The sequence below is a fragment of the Rhinatrema bivittatum genome, chromosome 8 (genome assembly GCF_901001135.1).
Source record: "Rhinatrema bivittatum chromosome 8, aRhiBiv1.1, whole genome shotgun sequence".
Taxonomy (NCBI): Eukaryota; Metazoa; Chordata; class Amphibia; order Gymnophiona; family Rhinatrematidae; genus Rhinatrema; species Rhinatrema bivittatum.
This window is the reverse complement of record NC_042622.1, coordinates 147,744,396-147,763,966: the sequence shown is the minus strand read 5'-3', so window position 1 is coordinate 147,763,966 and position 19,571 is coordinate 147,744,396. Positions and strand designations below refer to the sequence as shown.

The window sequence follows — 19,571 nt, the reverse complement described above, 5'->3', positions numbered from 1 at the left end:
AGTGCCATGGGCATTTGCTCATATGAGACCGCTACAGTCAGCATTGCTTTCCCGTTGGAACCCGGTTTCTGAACAATTTCATCTCCTGCTTCTTGCAGATTCTGTATGGTCCAGTCTAGACTGATGGCTCCTCTCTGACAACTTGAACCAGGGTGTGGCCCTGGAAGTGCTCATTTGGACGATAGTTACCACTGATGCCAGCCTCTCCGGATGGGGAGCAGTTTGTCAAGAAAGATCGGTGCAGGGTCACTGGAAGAATCCAGGTGGTCAATCAACCGCCTGGAGACCAGAGTGGTGGTTATCTTTGCAAGCCTTTCTGCCACTTCTGCAGGAGATATCGGTCAGAGTTCTGTCAGACAATTTGACAATAGTGGCTTATATCAATCACCAAGGAGGAACCAAGAGCCAACCGGTGGCGATGGAAGCTCAGCAACTGATTCATTGGGCAGAGCAGCATCTAGTCAGTATCGCTGCCTCTCACACTGCCGAAGTTGACAGCATTCAAGCCAATTTTCTCAGTTGCCACCGTCTCGATCCCCCGGGTAGGAGAGCTCTGGTACATCCCAGGAGTCTGGACTGATCTAGGTATGTACAGGGAAAGGAAAATTGGTTCTTACCTGCTAATATTTGTTCCTGTAGTACCATGGATCAGTCCAGAGTCCTGCCCTTTTCAGCATAGGTATAACTGAGAGTCTGCTCATTCAGTTCTTGGTTATTTTGTTCTGCAGAATTTGGAATTTTTATTGATGTTATTCTAACTTGTTACGGGCTCTGCTGCCGTTTGGGTTAATTAGCCTGGCTTCTGTGGAAGTAAACCCCAGTTATAACAGGTAGCGAGTTGGGTTTTGGGTCATCCTGCTTCAATACAGTGAAATACTGATGGACTGTAGGTGGCACCTCAGGGTATAGGACAGAGTCCAACAAAACTTCTGTCTCCATCTGCTAGAGGGGAGGCAAAACCCAGGAGTCTGGACTGATCCATGGTACTACAGAACGAAAATTAGCAGGTAAGAACCAATTTTCCTCTACCTTGCGGCTTTGTCAAGAGTCTGGTGGTGATGGGTCCGATCTAGGGCCTATGGTAGAACCAGGGACCACCCCCTTGGCTGATGCAGGCTGTGATTTGGTACGCACAGCCGCCAGAGGAGCTGCTTCAGTTATTGCAGCCAGGCAACAGCTGTAGCTGCCCAACTAGTCCGCAGATGCTATTTCAGTGTCCAATCTGACTAAACTGCCTTTCAAAGGCTCGCTTTTGTTTGGCAGTGAATTGGAAAAAAATGGCAAGTAAATGGGAAGAGTCCAAGGTGGTGCATTTCCAGGATGATAAAAAGCCAGTTTCCCAGTCTTCTCGGTGAGTGGCTGCTTGCGAGATTACTGACATTTTCAGCCTTATAGGGAAAGTTCTACCCAGAAAATCCGGGTGGTCCAGATAATGTCTAACAATGCAAAAATGGTGGCTTATATCAATGAAGGTGGATCCACGAGTAGACAGGTGTTGGAGGAGATAGATGCATTCATAGTTAGGGGCAGAGCAGCATCTCTTAAGCATATCCGCCTCTCACATTGCTGGAAGGACAATATCAGCAGGAGAAGCTTGAACCCAGGAGAATGGGAGCTGTCGGATGAGGCCTTTCAGTTCCTGGTGGACTGCTGAGCCTACAGAATCTAGACCTTTTGGTGACCTTCAACACCTCGAAAGGTCCATGCTTCTTCAGTCACAGATGGGACCCAAAAGCGATGGGCATAGACGTTCTCGTTCAGGATTGACCTCATGCCATAGGCAGTCTTCTACAGAAGATTGCAAGTCAAACCAACACCGTCCTTTTAGTAACTCCGGATTGGGCTCGAAGGCCATGGTTGCTGATTTCCAGAAACTGGTTTCTTACAGGGAGTTAAACATCTTCATCCCCCATTGCGGCTTTCGGTGCTTTTGTACACTGTCTAGATTGTTTGTTTACAGATTGATGGTATATAAAATAAATAAATTTTAACTTGGTCTTTGATTTCTTGGCAGATCCGACTTTTCGACCACTGCATAGTCCTTTCCTTGTGGCTGCTTACTTTGAAGATAGGTTTTCTGGTAGCAATCTGTTCAGCTCGTCTGGTTTCTGAGCTGCAGGCTCTTTCCTGCCATGATCCTTTTCTCTGTGTGACTCTGGGTGAGGTTCAGCTTTGCCCAAAGTAGTTTTGGACTTTTATTTGAATCAGTCCATTTCCCTGCCTGCCTTGGACAGGACAGAGATGAAGCTGAGTACCACCTTTTGCATTCCTTGGATGTCAAACGTCATTTACTGAGCTATTTGGAGGTGACTAAGACTGTTTGCCTGTCTGTGCTCCACGGTGGAGGTAAACAGGGAGCACCAGTGATGCTGGCAATGATTGCCCACTGAGTTAATTAGGTCATTATGGCAGCTATCTGGCAGCTGAAGTTGCTTTACTGAAGCAGATTAAACCGATTTCCATGAGGGTTCAGGCATTATCGTGAGCAGAGTCTTTTGTTGTCGCCTGCTGAAATTTGCCAAACAGCGACATGGTCATATTTGCACACCTTCTCCAAGCATTATGGATGTTAGGGCTAGGGAGGATGCTGCTTTTGCACAGGCAGTTTTGACTGGGCTGCTGGCAGCCTCCATCCTTTTCTGGATTAGGTTTTGTACATCACACTCACTGGGATTGACCTCCCCAAACACTAAGGAAGGAGAAACTACTACTTACCTGATAATTTCCTTTCCTTTAGTGAAGGGTAGGTCAATCCCAGATCTGCCCTTGGCTGCCGGATTTGGATTTTGTAGTCAGCTTTCTTAGGGCGAGCAATGCAGAGTATGATTTCCGCTCATCATTGATAACTGGTAAGTGGCTTCTCTAATTCTTAGTTTGCTAGATATGTTCCTCCTTTTGGCTGAGCTCAGTGTTTGTTGGTTGAGAAAATGAATGTTTGCCTGTTGCTAGTAATGTTCAAGTTTAATCAGGTTTGTCCACAGTTTGGCATTTCCAGAGAATACTAATGGGGGGGGGGGCTATATAACTGTGACATCAGCTTTTGCTCCCTCCATTTGCTGGCAGAGGTACAAAACCCCACTCATTAGGATTGACCTACCCTTCACTAAAGGAAAGGAAATTATCAAGTAGTAATTTTTCCTTTTTCTGTATACATCCCTAATATGAGGTAGATTTCTAGTAATATGTAAGAAGCAGGTACATTAGGTAGAAATAATGAAGTGGGTGCCTTGGGTGTATCAGGCCGATACAGAAAAACGCGCGGGAGAGCAGGCGAGCACCCACTCTCCCAGCGCGTGCACAGGCCACTCTCCTGGGCATGCGATTCAGGAGGGTGGCCTATGCAAATTAGGGCCTGCGGTAAAAGGAGGCGCTAGGGACACTAGCACGTTCCTAGCGCCTCCTTTTTGACAGGAGCGGCGGCTGTCAGCAGGTTTGACAGCCAACGCTCAATTTTGCCGGTGTCAGTTCTCAAACCCGCTGACAGCCATGGGTTCGGAAAATGGACGCTGGCATAATTGAGCGTCCGTCTTCCGACCTGTGGGCCGATTTTTAATTTATTTTTTTTTTACTTTTGGGGCCTCTGACTTAATATCGCTATGATATTAAGTCGGAGGGTGTACAGAAAAGCAGTTTTTTCTGATTTTCTGTTCACTTCCCCGGCGCCGGCAGAAATTAACGCTAGCCTTTGGGTAGGCTTTAATTTCTGAAAGTAAAATGTGTGGCTTGGCTGCACATTTTACTTTCTGTATCGCGCGGGAATAACTAATAGGACAATCAACATGCATTTGCATGTTGCAGGTGCTATTAGTTTCGGGGGGGGGGGGGGGGTTGGACGCGCGTTTTCGACGCACTATTACCCCTTACTCAATAAGGGGTAAAGCTAGCGCGTCAAACGCACGTCCAAATGTGGGTTAATAGTGCGCTGTACTGTATCGGCCTATATGACAGATATGAATCGTTTGGATAGAGGTAGCTCGGAAGTGAGCAAACCTTGTATTCACTATCAGGAAGACTTCCAGTGGACTAGGATGAATCTGTTGTGGAGTCTAGGGGAAGGCTTGATTAAACAGCCAAGCTTTGACATTTTTCCCAGAAGGTGAGAGAGCAAGTTTCCCAGCACAACATTGGAGGTAAACTTGTTCTATATTGTAGGGGCAGAGCAGCTGAATGGATAGCTGTTCCAGCTGAAGCCAGTAGATAGGAGGATCAAACTTCTCTTCTCTTGTGAGGGTGTAAGAGAGTAGAAATTATTCAATGCTCTCTAATGCACTTTCACACCTTGACAACAATCGGTTTTACCTTTTCTGTTTTCCTCCTGTCCCTATTCCTAATGCAAAACTCCTGCTTTGGGTTAAAGGATGCATCCAGAATTCCCAGCCCTATCTTTCCTATCCAATTCCAAACTATCAATGACTTTTATCAGCACTGTTTGTTTAGATCAACTCCTGCTTTTTTGTTGCGAGCTTAAGGTGAGTTACATGCCTGTACAGTAGGTATTTAGTTTTAAATGCAGTGCCCTGTGCTGTCATAGGTATGCACAGAAATGGTTCAGAATAATGGCACTAGGAGTGAAACCGCAGGGACTAAAACCTCTCATCTAAATAAAATTTAATTTTTCCCCTCTTCTCTGCCTTAGTGACTGAATCAGTCGGAGCAGAAGAATTCTCAACTCCATTAGCAGATGATGATGGTGCCTTTCCCGAAGAGCCTGATGCTGTGGAGCTGCGCAGACGTCGGCTTCAAAAACTGGAAACTCCTATAGCTGAGGCCCACTGACCCATCCTCTACCACCTCTTTCCACTAGCATCGCCTTTTTGAACTTTGACTTTGGTGGCAATGTCTTGACCTGATGAAAATGGAACACAATAACAAAATCAGACTAAGCCCTAGATTACAGGGCTTCCCTAACCTGTCCTAGGGTACCCCGCAGGCAGTTGGGTTTTCAGGATATCCACAATGAATATGCATGAGATAAATTTGCATACACAGTCTCCTTATGCAAATTTATATCATGCATATTCATTGTGGATATCCTGAAAACCCAACTGCCTGTGAGGTACCCACGGCCAAGGTTGGGAAGTCTTGCCCTAGAATAAACTTATTTTAACCTTACATTCTTGCCCTCATGAGATCATTGAATATTCAGAAGCTACAACCTACCAGATTTCCTTTGCCTCACTGTTTTTGAAACAGAACTAGCATCTTTACCCTATAGCCCCTTCCTCCACTAGTCTGGGATCGTAATCCTGCTTGGATGATGAGTTGTGTTGCCCTTATAACCAGCAAGACTCCTGTTTCTGTGCCCCTTTGTACGGGGATTTCCGGTCGAGCAGGATTAAATATTTTCAGTGCAATACATAGAAGGGTCACAGCCCATTCAACTGAAATTACTTCAGAACTACAGGAAAATACCTGCACCTGAACCATATCTGCTAGTGATTTTTCTCTTCTGTTCTTCCTCTTGTAAGAAAAAAAAAAAAAAAAGCCACATTTTATGATGTGGCACAGTTGGGTCCTTTCAACCACTTTGCTAATGTTCTTGCCAGCTTTGGTGCACTGGGGGCAGCTCACTGATGCATTTCCTAAATACAGTATGCAATGGTCCAGGTGATCTAAAGAAAAAAAAATGAAATAGAGGTGAGAAGTTTTCATGCTTCCAAGGCAGGTGTTCTAATGCATTTCATTTAATTTCTGTTTAATTATATCAGAGGCGTCTGGGGATGGGATTTTTTTGGTCATGGCTGCATTCCTTATTTTAGATGGGGTTTTTTTCTGTTTAGACTGTATGGTCCAGAGCTATCCAGAAATATCTTCTTTCTCCCCATGCCCTTCTCTGTTTTTTTTAAAGCAGGACCATAGGGCAAGACAAGCTATTGTGACAGCATTGTGCTCTGTCTGATGGGTTGCTTTTTAGCTGGCTGAGGCTGTTGTCAAGCAACAGTCAAATGCCAATTTAGTTGCATATTCTTCATCTGAGCGCTTTATCTCCTGTGCAGTATTAAGATTATGAATTTAAGACAGCAGGCATCTAGCATGAGAGTTCTATTTTTGACAGCAAACTGTCACTCTTTCTTTTCTTCCTCCCACTCCCTTTAAAAGCACCTCTTGACAGAGGAAGTTATCTGAACTGTAGCTTTGGCTTGCTTTGTGGTTTTTGGAAAAGGGTTAATTTACTCATCTGTAAAAGGGGGTATCGAGGTTGTGTAAAACCCTTAGGAGGTAGAGTGAGAAATGGTCACTTTTTGGTACACCCCTCCTATCCCCAAAAAAACAAAATTGTCTTCTAAAGCCTAAAAAGCAGTGTTAGTAGATTGCCACATGCTTAGATGCTTTTGGGACGCTCCCATACCTTTCTCATATTATATTCAGCTGTTGAAGAGCAGATTTGCCAAAGATCTCAGACACTGAATCAGTCATTTTGAATGTCTGATTCAAAAGAGCAGTACTGCTGCTGCATTCTCTGTAGGATGGGGGATAATTGTCTAAGAAGTGGATAGTCTTTCTGTGAGCTGGAGTTAAGTGATATGAGAGCAGATCCTGGGTTTCCTATGGAGTTGTAGCTCTCCTGTTTCCTTATACCAAAAATGGAACGGTGGCTGTAATGCTTGTGCTGATATCGGGCTTCCTCCCTCTCCCCCTCCTTTATTATATTGAATCATTGTCAGGACCTGATCCTATTTTCTGCCTTAAGAGGGGGTGAAAAAGTTAAATAAGTAGGCTCATATTAGTGTTTCTGAATGAAAGATGGGGGTGGTAGCTCTTAAAACAGCTAAGGAGAAATCTGATTTAGATTTTATGTAATCTGTCATACAAAAAAAAACATTCCATTCAACACATGCTTCATCCTAACAAGTTTACAAAAAAAAACCCCTTTGTAATATACAAAATGGGGTATCTGAGCCAGCTGAACCACTTTTTCTTTACCTCTGTTTAACAGGAGAAACCCTGGAACTTTACACTTGAAGTTGAAATTAACCTCTAATCCCAGAGTTAATTGGTTTTGTGGGATCGCTGCAGTTTTAGGCTGTTAACTGAGATGGTCCAAAGTGTGGAGGGCTCTATCATATCACTGACAATAGCTGTAACTTAACATCTTTTAAGATAGGGATTTCCAAACTTGTCCTTGGAACTCCACAGTCCAGTCATATTTTTTTGGGATATCCCCAATGAATATACATGAGATCAATTTGTATATGCTGGAGACCTAATTTATGTAAACTGATCTCATGGCTATTCACTGGGAGTATCCTGGCTAGCTGTGGTGTCACCAGGGTGGGTTTGGGAAGCCCAGATAGGTGTAAGATGTGATCTTGACAGGCTGAAGAACTCTGCTACTTTGCCTTTGCATCCCAAAACTGTTTTCAGATGATAATTTATAGTACAAGAGACTCCACTTGCAGCACATTAATGTACATTTACCTTGCCTGTGTTCAGCAGTGCCTCTAAACTGGCAACTATGAAGGAACTTTATAAGTCTGGACAGATTTTGGTTTCTTGCAACAAACTTTTTTTTTTCTTAAAAAAATGAATAAGGGGAGTGGAGTTTGTTCACGTTAAGGTTTTTGTTGTGCTTTTTTTTTTTGTAACATTTGAAAGACTTCCTAGCTGACCCACAGATTTAGAATTTCTTCCCTTGATTATTTTTTGTGCATTAGACTTAAGGGCTGAGAGACTTTGGATAATTATTTAAAATGTAAATACTGTATAAAAATTTTAATAGCTGAAAAAATTGTACATTTGGCAAAATAAAACTTGCATAAGAAAGCACAGAGTGATTTTAATGTGGGATGGCAAGTGGTAATGTTAGGATATTTCAGAACACTAGTCTAGCTCTTGTACCATGTCTGTAAGAGAAGTTTAAGCACGGCAAATCAGAAGATGGACCTTGTGCTCTCATACTTACCCTGTGGATTTGAATTTAAAGTTTAATTACTCACCTTTATAAATCTGAATTCAAGGTGAGTTAAATCTTTAGGTGATTAAGTGGGTCCTATAAATTAGTTAAGGTTTTCATCCAAACCCAATTAAGCTAAAGCTGTGTGCTTACAACATTGAGGAAATGAGCAAGGGCAAATACTTCCCAAGTCCTGTCTTGTGCCTACACTCTTGGGCCAGTGCCATCTCTTGTGGAATAATGATACTGATTCTGTATTCTCTAATGCAGGGGTGAGCAAAAGGGTGGCACACTGGCTGCCCAATTAGGGAAGAAAAAATGGCCATGCCGTGGAGGCACTGCAAGTGTAGGAGGGAGAGAGCTGCAGAATGTAGTGATAGCATGGCTTAGCCATGCATTTCTTTTAGTGGGCTAAGGAGAGGAGCTGCTTCTGCGATGTCGGGCCCAGGGTAAGGAGTTGCTTACTCGGCAGCAGAACTGGACATGGGAGCAGCCACTGTGGTAATCACAAACCAGGAAGATCTGCCATCTTCAGATCTTGACCCAGGAGGATTTTCTGTTGCCACTGGGTCCCTAGCCAGGTAGAAAGATTACAGCTGTTGCCCTCCTGGGGGGAAAAGAAGTGATGTGAAATAGGCAAAAAGGCCAGAGAGAGAGGGAGGGAGGAAGTAGGGAAGGGAGAATAAAGGCAAAAAGTGTAAAAGAAAAAAGTAAACTAAAAAAAGAAAAATATGAATAAAATATTAAAAACAGTAAAAAATAAATACATTTTTAAGTTCCCTGTACATACCAGGATCAGTCCAGACCGCTGGGTTGTGTCTCCCTTCCAGCAGATGGAGACAGAGAAAAAACTGAACGGCAACCCCTCTTACCCTGGTGTGCCACCTTCGATCCTTCAGTATTTCTCTGACTCCAGCAGATGAGGGTGACAGAACCTGCGGTCCTGATCCATTAAAAAAAAAAAAGTAGTTTTCTTTCTGGAGGTGACAGTCGGTCCTCCCGAGGCTGCTGCCTTGGTTGAGGCAGGGCTGGGGTTAGATACCCCGTTAGCTGTTTTCCCCGAGCCTTTTCTTCTGCTAGTGAGTAGGGGGGTTAACCGGTAGGCCGGTCCCTCCCCCTTGTACCCTGAGACAGCATAATTCTTCGGGGGGGGGATGCCCATGCCCATGCCCATGCCACGATTAAGGTCCCAGGGGCGTTTTTTCCCCCTGGGTGAACGCATGTCAGCGTTTTTGAAAAAAAAAAAAATGTGTTTTGTTACTGTGCGCACAGGTTTCCTGGAGCTCCGGAAGGGCGATTCTCGCTGCTTTTTTCGGCCTCTCGCTCGCTCCCTTTCTGTAGGCATGCTGCGGGGTTTGTCGTATTCAGCACGCAAGGAGTGGTGGAGCGGCTCTCCCGCGATGGCCTTTGTACACTCTGCTTCCCAGGAGGGGAGGCACCGTCGAGCAGCAGCGGGTCATTTTCGATGCGCTCCCGGGGCACAGGGAGGAATTTGCACCTCTGCTGGCCTTGGCCTGCCCCGTCCTGTCTAGCGTGGGAATGGCAGCCATTTTGCTTCCACCACGCTCCAGTGGAGGGCTGGATGCAGGGAGAGGGGAGATCCCTCTTCCTCTCTCTCCCCGCTGAATTTGAGCCCTGTTAGACAGCGGCTCCCAGTGCCTGCCTCCACTCTGAACTCTGATTCTCCCTCGGGGGGGGGGGGGGGCCTTAAAGGGGCAGTATCCCTTTTCTTCCAATTTTGTGCTTTTAATGCACAAGGCCTTTTTGGAGGCCGAGGCTGAGTTGTAAGCTGAGGAGCCTCTATCTGCGAAGGTGGCTAGGCTTTCTGGGGGGTTCTGTTTCCTCCAGAGGGAGGACAGACCGTGCGGTTTTGAATCCCTCCAGAACCCCGGCTTCTGATCCACCGGATCCCCCTTCGTTGGACCCTCTCCTCGTGGATATTGGCGGGGATGTTGATGAGCCCACCCAGTTGAGGGAGATGACCCAAGGGTCCTCAGATTGTTTCAGAGAGAGGAGCTTGATCATTTAATTCCTCATGTTCTGACACAGCTTGGTATTGAGGTGCCACAGCTGAGCTCTGAGGCTACTAAGGGGGACCCTGTTCTCTCGGGGCTTCTGGCCCCTCCTAAAGCTTTTCTTTTTCATCCGAAGCTACTGGAACTAGTGACTTGAGAATGGGAGGTTCCCGAGGTCAGCCTTCAGGTGGGGTGAGCCATGGAGAAGCTCTATCCGCTGCCAGACTAGTCCTTGGCTGTCCTTAAGGTCCCTAAAGTGGATGCAGCCGTTTCAGCCATCACTAAGCGGACGACCATTCCGGTAGCAGGGGCTGCCGCTCTTAAGGATCTTCGGAATAGGAAGCTGGAGGTCCTTCTCAAGTGGATTTTTTAGGTCTCTGTGCTTTACGTTCGGGCAGCGGTCTGCAGTATTCTCATGCAAAGGGCAACTCTTTGTTGGGTGCAGCAGTTCCTCACCGCGCAGGAGTTGCCTCCGACTGAAGCGGAGCAGGCAGATCGCATGGAGGCGGCTGTGGCTTACACCGCGGATGCCTTGTATGATCCTCTTCAGGCGTCTTTGCGCACTATGGCTTCGGCGGTCTCTGCTAGAAGGCTTCTGTGGCTCTGCAACTGGTCGGCCAATGTTTCCTCCAAGGCCCAGCTAGACAATCTTCCCTTCAAAGGGAAATTCTTTTTCGGGGATGATCTGAAGCCCTTATCAAATCCCTTGGGGACAATAAGGGGTACAAGTTACCAGAGGATAAGCCTAGAACCTCCAAGTCTTTTGGGTCAGCACACCCTCTGTACCGGGGACAGTGCAAGTTTCGGCAGACCAGGGCTCCAGCCTTCACTCTACGTCAGCCGTCAAAGAGGTCTCAGGCTTGGTCTCATTCCTTTCGTGGCCGCAGGCCTCCGTGACGGGTGGTCCTCAAGGATCTTCTGGGGGCAAGTCCTCCCAATGAAGGTGTCCTAGCCCACTCCTCTGTTCCGGTGATAGGCAGACGCCTGTCTCTATTCTTCGAGGAGTGGGTCAAGATTATGTCGGACCAGTGGGTTCTAAGCATCATTGAACATGGCTACGCTTTGGGTTTTGCATGCCCATTGTGGGACCTGTTCTTGATGTCGCCCTGTGAGGCCCGCGTGAAACGGACAGCGGTGCTTCAAACTCTGGGGTGGTTGAAAGCGCTGGGAGCCATTGTCCCAGTCCCACCGGAGGAATGCAGGACTGGCAGATACTCCATACATTTCGTGGTTCCCAAGAAGGAAGGCTCCTTTCACCCGATCTTGGATCTGAAGAAAGTGAACAGAGAGCTTCGGGTACCCCGTTTTCGCATGGAAACTCTCCGCTCAGTCATTGCAGCCGTCCACTACGGCAAATATTTGGCTTCTTTAGATCTGATGGAAGCGTATCTTCACATAGGGATCTGTGAGCAGTATCGGTGGTTTCTCCGGTTCATGATTCTGGGCGAGCATTATCAGTTTCAGGCACTCCCGTTCGGATTGGCGACAGCTCCCCACGTCTTCATCAAAGTAATGGTGGTAGTGGCTGCGGCCCTCGGGCAGGCAGGGATTTTGGTTCATCCGTATCTGGACGATTGGCTCATCTGTGCAAAGTCAGAAGATCTTTGCAGGTCAGCGGTTCAATCAGTAGTGGCTCGGCTCCAATCCCTTGGTTGGGTCGTCAATTTTGCCAAGAGCCAATTAGTCCCGTCCCAGGTGCTGAACTTCTTGGGTGCTCGGTTCGACATATCAGTCGGCAAGGTCTTTCTCACACAGGAGCGAATCGACAAGTTAACGGTGCAGATCCAGCGGCTGTTGTCTCTACCACTACCCCGGGTTTGGGAATTCTTGCAGGTTCTTGGTTCTATGGCATCTACTCTAGAATTAGTCCCTTGAGCCTTTGCTCATATGAGACCCTTGCAGAGGGTGTTACTTTCTCGTTGGGACCCAAAGTCTGAAGAGTTCCAAATCCGATTGCTGCTCTTGGAACCTGCCAGGTCCAGTCTCCATTGGTGGTTGATTCCGGCCCTCGTTCAGCGTGGAATGGACCTGGAGGAGCCCCAGTGGGGTGCGGTTTGCCAATCAAGGGCAGCACAGGGCCGTTGGACAGAGCAGCAGGCGAAATGGTCCATAAATCGCTTGGAAACAATCATCCGGATTTAACTCATTTCCTGAGAGGTGCTAAACATTTGAACCCTTCGGTTCGTCCAGTGTGTCCTTCTTGGAATTTGAATCTGGTTCTCCATGGCTTGTGCAGTCTTCCATTTGAGCCTTTGAAACAGGCCACCTTGAAAGACTTGACACAAGCTATTTTCCTGGTGGCTATCACTTCAGCATGGCACATCTCTGAGCTTCAAGTGTTGTCATGTAGGGAACCTTTTCTCCGGATTTCGGATTCAGCGGTATCCCTTAGATCGGTGCCCTCTTTTCTACCAAAGGTTGTGTTGGAGTTTCATTTGAATCAGACCGTGGAGTTGCCTGCTTTCACGGATTTGGATCGGAATTCGCCTCAGGCTCGCGACTTGCGAAGATTAGATGTGCAGTGGATTCTGCTTCGCTATCTGGAGGTAACCAATGCTTTTTGTTTGTCTGATCATCTGTTCATCTTATGGAGTGGTACTAAGAAAGGACATAAGGCAACTAAAGCCACTATTGCCTGATGGTTGAAGGAAGCCATAACTTCGACATATATATATGTCTTGGGTGCGCAGTACCGAAAGGTTTAAAAGCACATTCAATTCGATCTCAGGTGGTGTCTTGGGCTGAGAGTCAGTTTGTTTTGCCGCAGGAAATTTGCAGAGTGGCTACTTGAAAATCTTTGCACACTTTTGCTAAGCATTACCATTTGGATGTCCGTGCTCCGGATGACGACTGTTTGGCAGTAGTGTTCTTCGAGCGGGACTCTCCAGGTCCCACCCCATTTAGGGCAGCTTGAGTACATCCCAGCAGTCTGGACTGATCCTGGTACATACAGGGAAAGGAAAATTGGGTTCTTACCTGATAATTTTCTTTCCTGTAGAACCAAGGATCAGTCCAGATGCCCGCCGATGGAATCTGGAGAGTCCGTTCGCTATCGTTTTTTATTCTGCAGAATATTCTCAAGTGGACAGCATTTTATGTTTCATATGGAAGTACTCCCTCTAAGTACATATGTTCCAGAAGTTATGCAGTTTCTTTCATTAAGTGGTTTGATTATAGCCATTGGTTCTTATGTTGAGGTTATATGTTTCATTCTGCTATGGTATCGATTATACTGAAGGATTGCAGGTGGCACATCAGAGTAAGAGGGGGTGCCTTTCAGTTTTTTCTCTGTCTCCATCTGCTGGAAGAGAGATACAACCCAGTGGTCTGGATTGATCCTTGGTTCTACAGGAATTAAAATTAGCAGGTAAGATGGGACAGGATGTGATGGAGTTTCTTAGCTACTAAAAGTTTTGGCTGGCTCTTAAGTTTTTTGAAAAATTGTCCAGCCCTTACTGTTGTGGGATGTGGTCTATCTGCCTGTGTTTCTCTCTGCGAATGTGGCATGTCTGCTTGTATTTGTCTAGGTGTATTGTGTCTATGCCTCTCTGTGTGTCCTTGTTTTACTATCTTAAGTGAGGTATATGTGTGTGTCTCTGTGCCTATCTGAGTGATTGCTTTGTCTCGCTGTGGAGTGACTTTGACGCTGTGGGTATGGGGTAACTGTGTCTGTCTGGATATTTCTCTCTGTGTCTGTGTGGGTGCCAGCTCGTGCCAACTCCATATGGACACGTAAATACCAGCTGTACTGCAAAAGTGGGGGAGATTTTAAAAACATATGCTGACACAATAGCCTTTTTTTTCCAGTTCTCCCAATTAATGGATTGGACTTCCTACCCCCTCCCCCCCCCCCCCTGTTAATTAACCTCCTTTTTACCTTTTCACCCTGACCCTTAAAACCCCACTCACTCACTTAGTTATTTTTATATTTATACACTGTCCATAGCAGAAGTAAAGTTATGTGATAGGGGACCCTGGCCCTCAACTTGTGTGCATAAATGCTTATTCTCACATTTCAAGTTTACTTCCCAGGACATGCTCTACCCCCTTTTTATTGCTTTTGGATTTGTGCGTGTACCCGGGCTCTTTCTAAAATCTGCAAGGCGCACACCGGCTGTAGAGATGCATCTCTCCCAGCTTTGGCACGTGCCAAGCTTTTAAAATTCATCTAAAAATCGTGGCTGCCACAATGCCAACTAATGGCTCAAAGTCCCCATTTTTAAATATATATCAATCAGAGAACCCTAAAATAGAGTAAGTAGCACTACTACAGTTTTAAATGATTTGAAAAATGCTTAATGTTGTAAGTTTTATTATACAATGGCAAAGAATGTCAAAACTATTAAAAAAAAATAATAATAAAATTGGCACAATAACACACACATATTTATCAATTGCCCTAATCAATCATTCCTCATTCATACTGCTTCTAAACTCTCTAGTGTTATGCAGTTATAGCATGTATAAATACCAATATAAAACAGTCAAAATATATACAGAAGGCTTGTAATGAAACACTTGCAATAGAGCTGGACTTCAAGAAAGATACTTTGTGAATTGCAAATGAATCTCATGGAAGATACCTTCATTAAAAAGGGGATACAGTTGAATCACAGTCCACAAAAAAGAATACTTTGTAATTGTTTCACAGGACCATTGTTCCAATGATGTTTCAATCTGTAGTCTGTTCTACTTCTGCTATATCCTGTATTCTCTGTCCCTACGAAGGCCTCTTCTTCAGGGGAAAATATGGTTCATAACTATTCTTGCGATATGTGTGTATGTATGTGTACATATACACCGTAACTTGTCTTGGGGATGCCCCCAACCAATTGAAGGAATGGGGGGGGCTGCAGCTCAAAAACCTTGCTCATCCTTGCTTTAGAAGAATTGAGAGCTTTCCAAAATTCTCAGACAGCCACAGGAGATTTGGTTTAGAAGTGGAAGTGGCCAAAGCTGATCCATACTTCCAGACCATTATCTAGAAACTGCTCGTGGAGTGAATTAAGTTTTGAAAAAAAACTGTGTCTCAACCTGCAGGAGAAATGGGTTTCCCTAGACTCAAGGAATAAAGTAGAGAATAACATTGCTTTTCCTCCATTCACAGTTTTATACAGGTTCATTGAGGACTAGGCATTGATTAAGAATTGATCCAAGTTTTAAGTTTGCATCAGATGACACCTCAGACGAGACCAACGCAAACCACCCTTGAAATGGAAGATCAACTAAAAGGTATGATAACATGAAAAAACACATATCTGTACATAAGACAGAGGTGTTATTCACTACATCTGTACCTCCTGCTGCCCTCTCTACAACAAACAGGAGAGAGTAGAGAACACAGACAGTACCCTATCCACACGAAACATCACTCTTTGAAGAAATGGCATGGCATTAGGGAAAAGACTAACAGTATAAAACCATGCTCACAGTATAGAATCTCTTACAGGCTCTTCAACAAGCCACCTCCCTAAAGAATGTAAGGCAGTCATTAAGTGTGCAGAATGTAACAGTGACAGACACTGCAAGCCCAAATTCTGAATGCTGTTATCCCTGTATTGAAACACAGCAGAGAGAACAATGTCAGAGACATTGGTACCTAATGTCACACCAAATGCACTGAAGTCTGTGGAGAATGCCATAATCACAGGTCCTATTCCAAGATATGCCTCACTACATTATACCAGGGCATAGCCTGAGAGGTCAGTAAAAAATCAAAGCATCAGGATTCTGGCAAGGTCAGAGTTCTTTGACCTGTTTAACATAAAAGACTACTTCCCTTTCATGCTCAAAATGTGTTCAGGAGTGATAGAGACCACAGGAAGAAGAGCAAAGGGATTTGTTATAGAAGCCATAGATGTCAGCATCAGACCACTACTTCCAACACTATTAGAATGTGATCAGGGGGAGACTTCTGGTGATGATGTCACCAGGGACGATGGAAGAGAGCTGAGCTCCGCGGCCCCCTGCTCGCTGTCCCCCGATTTCCCCACGATAAATCAGCGACTCAAGTGGCCTATGGCTTGGTGGGGGGGTTTCTTGAGACCAATGGGACCCTGAGGTTGCGAATTTTGAGCCAAATGGCGTTAGAAGCTGGCGGATTCGGCCCAAGATCACGGCGGCCGTGGTGCTGTACTGTAACTGAGTTTGCTCAGTTACAGTACCTTATGAGGGCAGGTACTAAAAACCCTGGGAGCCCTTGTAACCTCTGTCCTCGCCCCCCCCCCCCCCCTTTAACTGGTGTGGAGAGGAGATGGACTGCGCTCTCTAAATGTCTCACGGAAGACCCCTGCCCAGCCCCGGTGTGAGGCCCAGCTCCAGAGGACTACTGCCCTTGAGGGCAGTAGCTGATTCCACTCCCAGCTTTTACTTCTAAATTCTGCTAATTTGCATGGACTTTTCATCCCAGATCTTTCATCGGTGTGCACTTGACATCCTGCATTTGCCTCCCTGTCTGAGGGCCCCTCTTATTGTTCAGAGGAGGGGGTGATGCAACAGGAGCGCGCGGAAGAGTGCTATCTGCCGCCAAGATGGCGGAGGTCCCTGCCAGCGCCAAGGTTCTGGACTCACTGTCTGCGGATGCTCTGCTTCAAATCTCTCAAAGTGTCACCGCGGCATTAGACCTTTGCCTTATTAAGATATCGGCCTTGGAGGGCCAAACTAAAAGGCTGGACAAGGCAGAACATGTCCTGTTGGACCATGGAGACCGACTGGGCGAGTTGGAGCACCATGTGGAAGCGCTGCAAGCTACCCAAAGAGACCTGCTAGCAAAAATTGAAGATTTAGAAGACAGAAGTCGGAGGAACAACATCCGTATCATTGGGGTTCCAGAGTTAGTCAAGGACAGTGAGCTGTCTGAGTTTGTGGAGACTTGGTTGCCAAGGCAGTTGGGCTTGGAGTTCCCTGTGGCCCCGATGATCTGTGAATGGGTTCATCGAGTTGGAGTCCTGCACGAAGGGGCTGCAAGGCCCAGACCGGTACTGGCGAGAATTCTGAACTGGACCCACATAACGCAGATCATGAGGGCTTCCAAGCAATGGGTGTCCGTGGCATATCAGGGCCATAAGATTCTTCTCTTCAACAACTTTTCAGCAGCAACGACAGCGCAACAAAGAATATGTCTCCGGCATGCATGGAATTACACAAAAGGGGCATCAAATTTGGGCTGCTCTATCCGGCCAAGCTGTGTGTCTTCCATGATAATAAAGTTCTCTTTTTCACCTCTAGAGATGACATGGAAAAATTTATAGCTACCTTGCTCAATACCAGGGGTGAATGACGGTCAGTCTTTGATAGGGTGCCTTACCCGCTGTCCTAAATAAGGAAGTTCGCTGCTGGCTCGGGCTCCAGTTGCCCGGTATATTCTCCTGCACTTGCCGATCGTGGGGACGTATCTTCCATTTATGTCACCAAGAAATGTTATGGCCTGACCTATATTTGATACTCGAGGACTCTGAATTGGACCGGGGCGTCGGGGCCCCTTGGGATAGGGGACCTCGTAGCTCCACAAAGACCTTAAGGTTATGCCAGTCTCGAACGACTGTTTTATAAAGTTCTGTTACTGTTTGGGGGGGGAGGGGGCTGTGGGGGGCTAGAGTGGAGCTTCTCTCTCCACCGCTACAAGGAGTGGGGGGGGGGGGGGGAGTGGCTCTGAGCCTCTTGGGGCATGTGACTGTGGTGTGGGTTATGCGTGTCTGTGTTTTGGTGTGGCTGGGGAGGGTCTGGTGTGAATGGTGTGCCTGGGTTGTGTGGATGTGTTTGTTGGGGATGGGGCTGGGGTGGTTGGGAACCTTGGGAGACACCCCTCTTGAGATGGATATGAGGCAGTTTTTCATGGACAATGATGTACGTCTTTTGCTGCTATCCCCATATGATCCCGGAGGCTCAGGCTGGGGAGCCCAGGCATTTTTGCTAGTCACATCCACTTTGAAATATTTTTTTGAGATGATTCTTAGGTAATCCCTGAAATAGCTACGGTAAAATTTACATCTCTTAATGTAGATGGCATACACTCCCTTATCAAACGGAAGAAGCTACTCATGGCTTTTAAGCGTATGGGTCACAGGTTGTGTTTCTTCAGGAGACCCACCTGTTGGTGTGTGAACATGCAAAATTACAGAGAGAATGGGTGGGTCAGTGCTTTTTCTCCTCATACTCATCACAAAAGCGAGGGGTGGCTATACTAATTCATAAACAATTGCCTTTCCAATCAGAAAGAGTATGGCACGACCCCAAAGGCCACTACGTCATTGTCCAGGGATTGTGTAACCAGCAAAGAGTGGCCTTATGGAACGTATATGCTCCTAACGTTTATCAGCATGCATTTTTTACACATCTCCTGGGGATTCTGGGTGAACTTTCTGATTGTGCGTTGCTGGTGGGAGGAGACTTCAATATGGTAGCCAGTAAGCTGGATGACTGCAAACCTCCTAAACCCATAGAACCCAGTGATATCCATAAGGGCCCCAACTTTTTGTGCCAGGAATTGCGCCTGCTGGGCATATGGAGAGCGTTACACCCGGGAGAACAGGATTGCACCTTCTTCTCTCATCCTCATGGGTCTTATTCCCGATTAGATTATTTTTTTTATCTCAGAGCTCCTGTTCCCCATGGTGACAACTGCCACCATAGGCACAATTGCCTTATCGGACCATGCGCCGGTATCTGTAACTGTATTACTTGGGCAAACCCCTAAACCCCCCTTCTCTTGGCACATGTCTCTGGATTTGTTCTTGGATAAGGAGTTCTCCCGCTTTCTCACAGAACATTGGGAAGAATATATGCTTTTTAATACTACTCCTGACATTACACCACGGGTTGATTGAGAGGCCGGAAAGGTAGTTATGAGGGGGCACATTATAGCCTATGTTGCTACCCAAAATAAGAAGCGTAACGCCAAAATCCTTAAGTTAACAGAAGAACTGAAACAAGCCCAGTTCAGGCATATCAAAACAATGTCTGAGACTAGCAAACGTAACTTAGAAGAAATACGGGAAACTCTGCATGTGCTCCTATTCCAGCGAGCTTCCAAATCTATGAGATACTATAAATATCAGCTGTACTGCTATGGTAATCGGCCCAGTAAATTGTTAGCCAGTTTGGTTAGAGCACGTGGCCCCAAATCTCTCATCACCAGTATCAAAGATAAAACTGGGGCCTGTCAGACAACTACCACAGTCATTGCAGACCGCTTCCTTGGCTATTACAGTGGGCTTTATGGGGAAAAGGCTAGCCATCTACCCTCAAGAGAGACTTTCTTTTCTAATTTTCCTTGGCCTAAGCTCACTGAGGCGCAGCTCCTCTTGTTAAATATGCCAATAACTGATTTTGAAATCCATGCCATCATACATGGCCTAAAAACGGGAAAGGTGGCTGGCCCAGATGGACTCGGACCAGAATTTTACAAGATTTTGAAATTCCCAATTCTGCCTGCACTACGGCCATATTACAATAGCCTAGGCCAGGGGGCCTCGGTTAGCCCCATGGAAAATCAATCTACTATAATATTACTCCCCAAACCTGGGAAAGATCTACAAGAAGTGGGATCATACAGGCCCATATCAATGGAGATTTAAAAATACTAGCAGCAGTATTGGCAGCCAGATTGAATTCCCTACTGCCTTCAGTAATTCATGGAGACCAAACAGGCTTTATTAAAGGGT

At 46.1% G+C, this 19,571-nt stretch overlaps 1 protein-coding gene across 5 annotated transcripts in view; it reads left to right on the top strand.

Moving 5' to 3' along the window:
- The window catches only part of SYVN1 (synoviolin 1), a 134,792-nt gene extending 128,872 nt beyond the window's left edge, over positions 1-5,920 (top strand). For all 5 annotated transcript variants that reach the window (XM_029611402.1, XM_029611401.1, XM_029611405.1 and 2 more), the window contains exon 17: positions 4,637-5,920. In XM_029611402.1, the coding sequence (XP_029467262.1) occupies positions 4,637-4,776 (140 nt within the window). In that variant the 3' untranslated portion in view covers positions 4,777-5,920. The remainder of the gene's footprint in view (positions 1-4,636) is intronic.
- Positions 5,921-19,571: the final 13,651 nt, after the last annotated feature.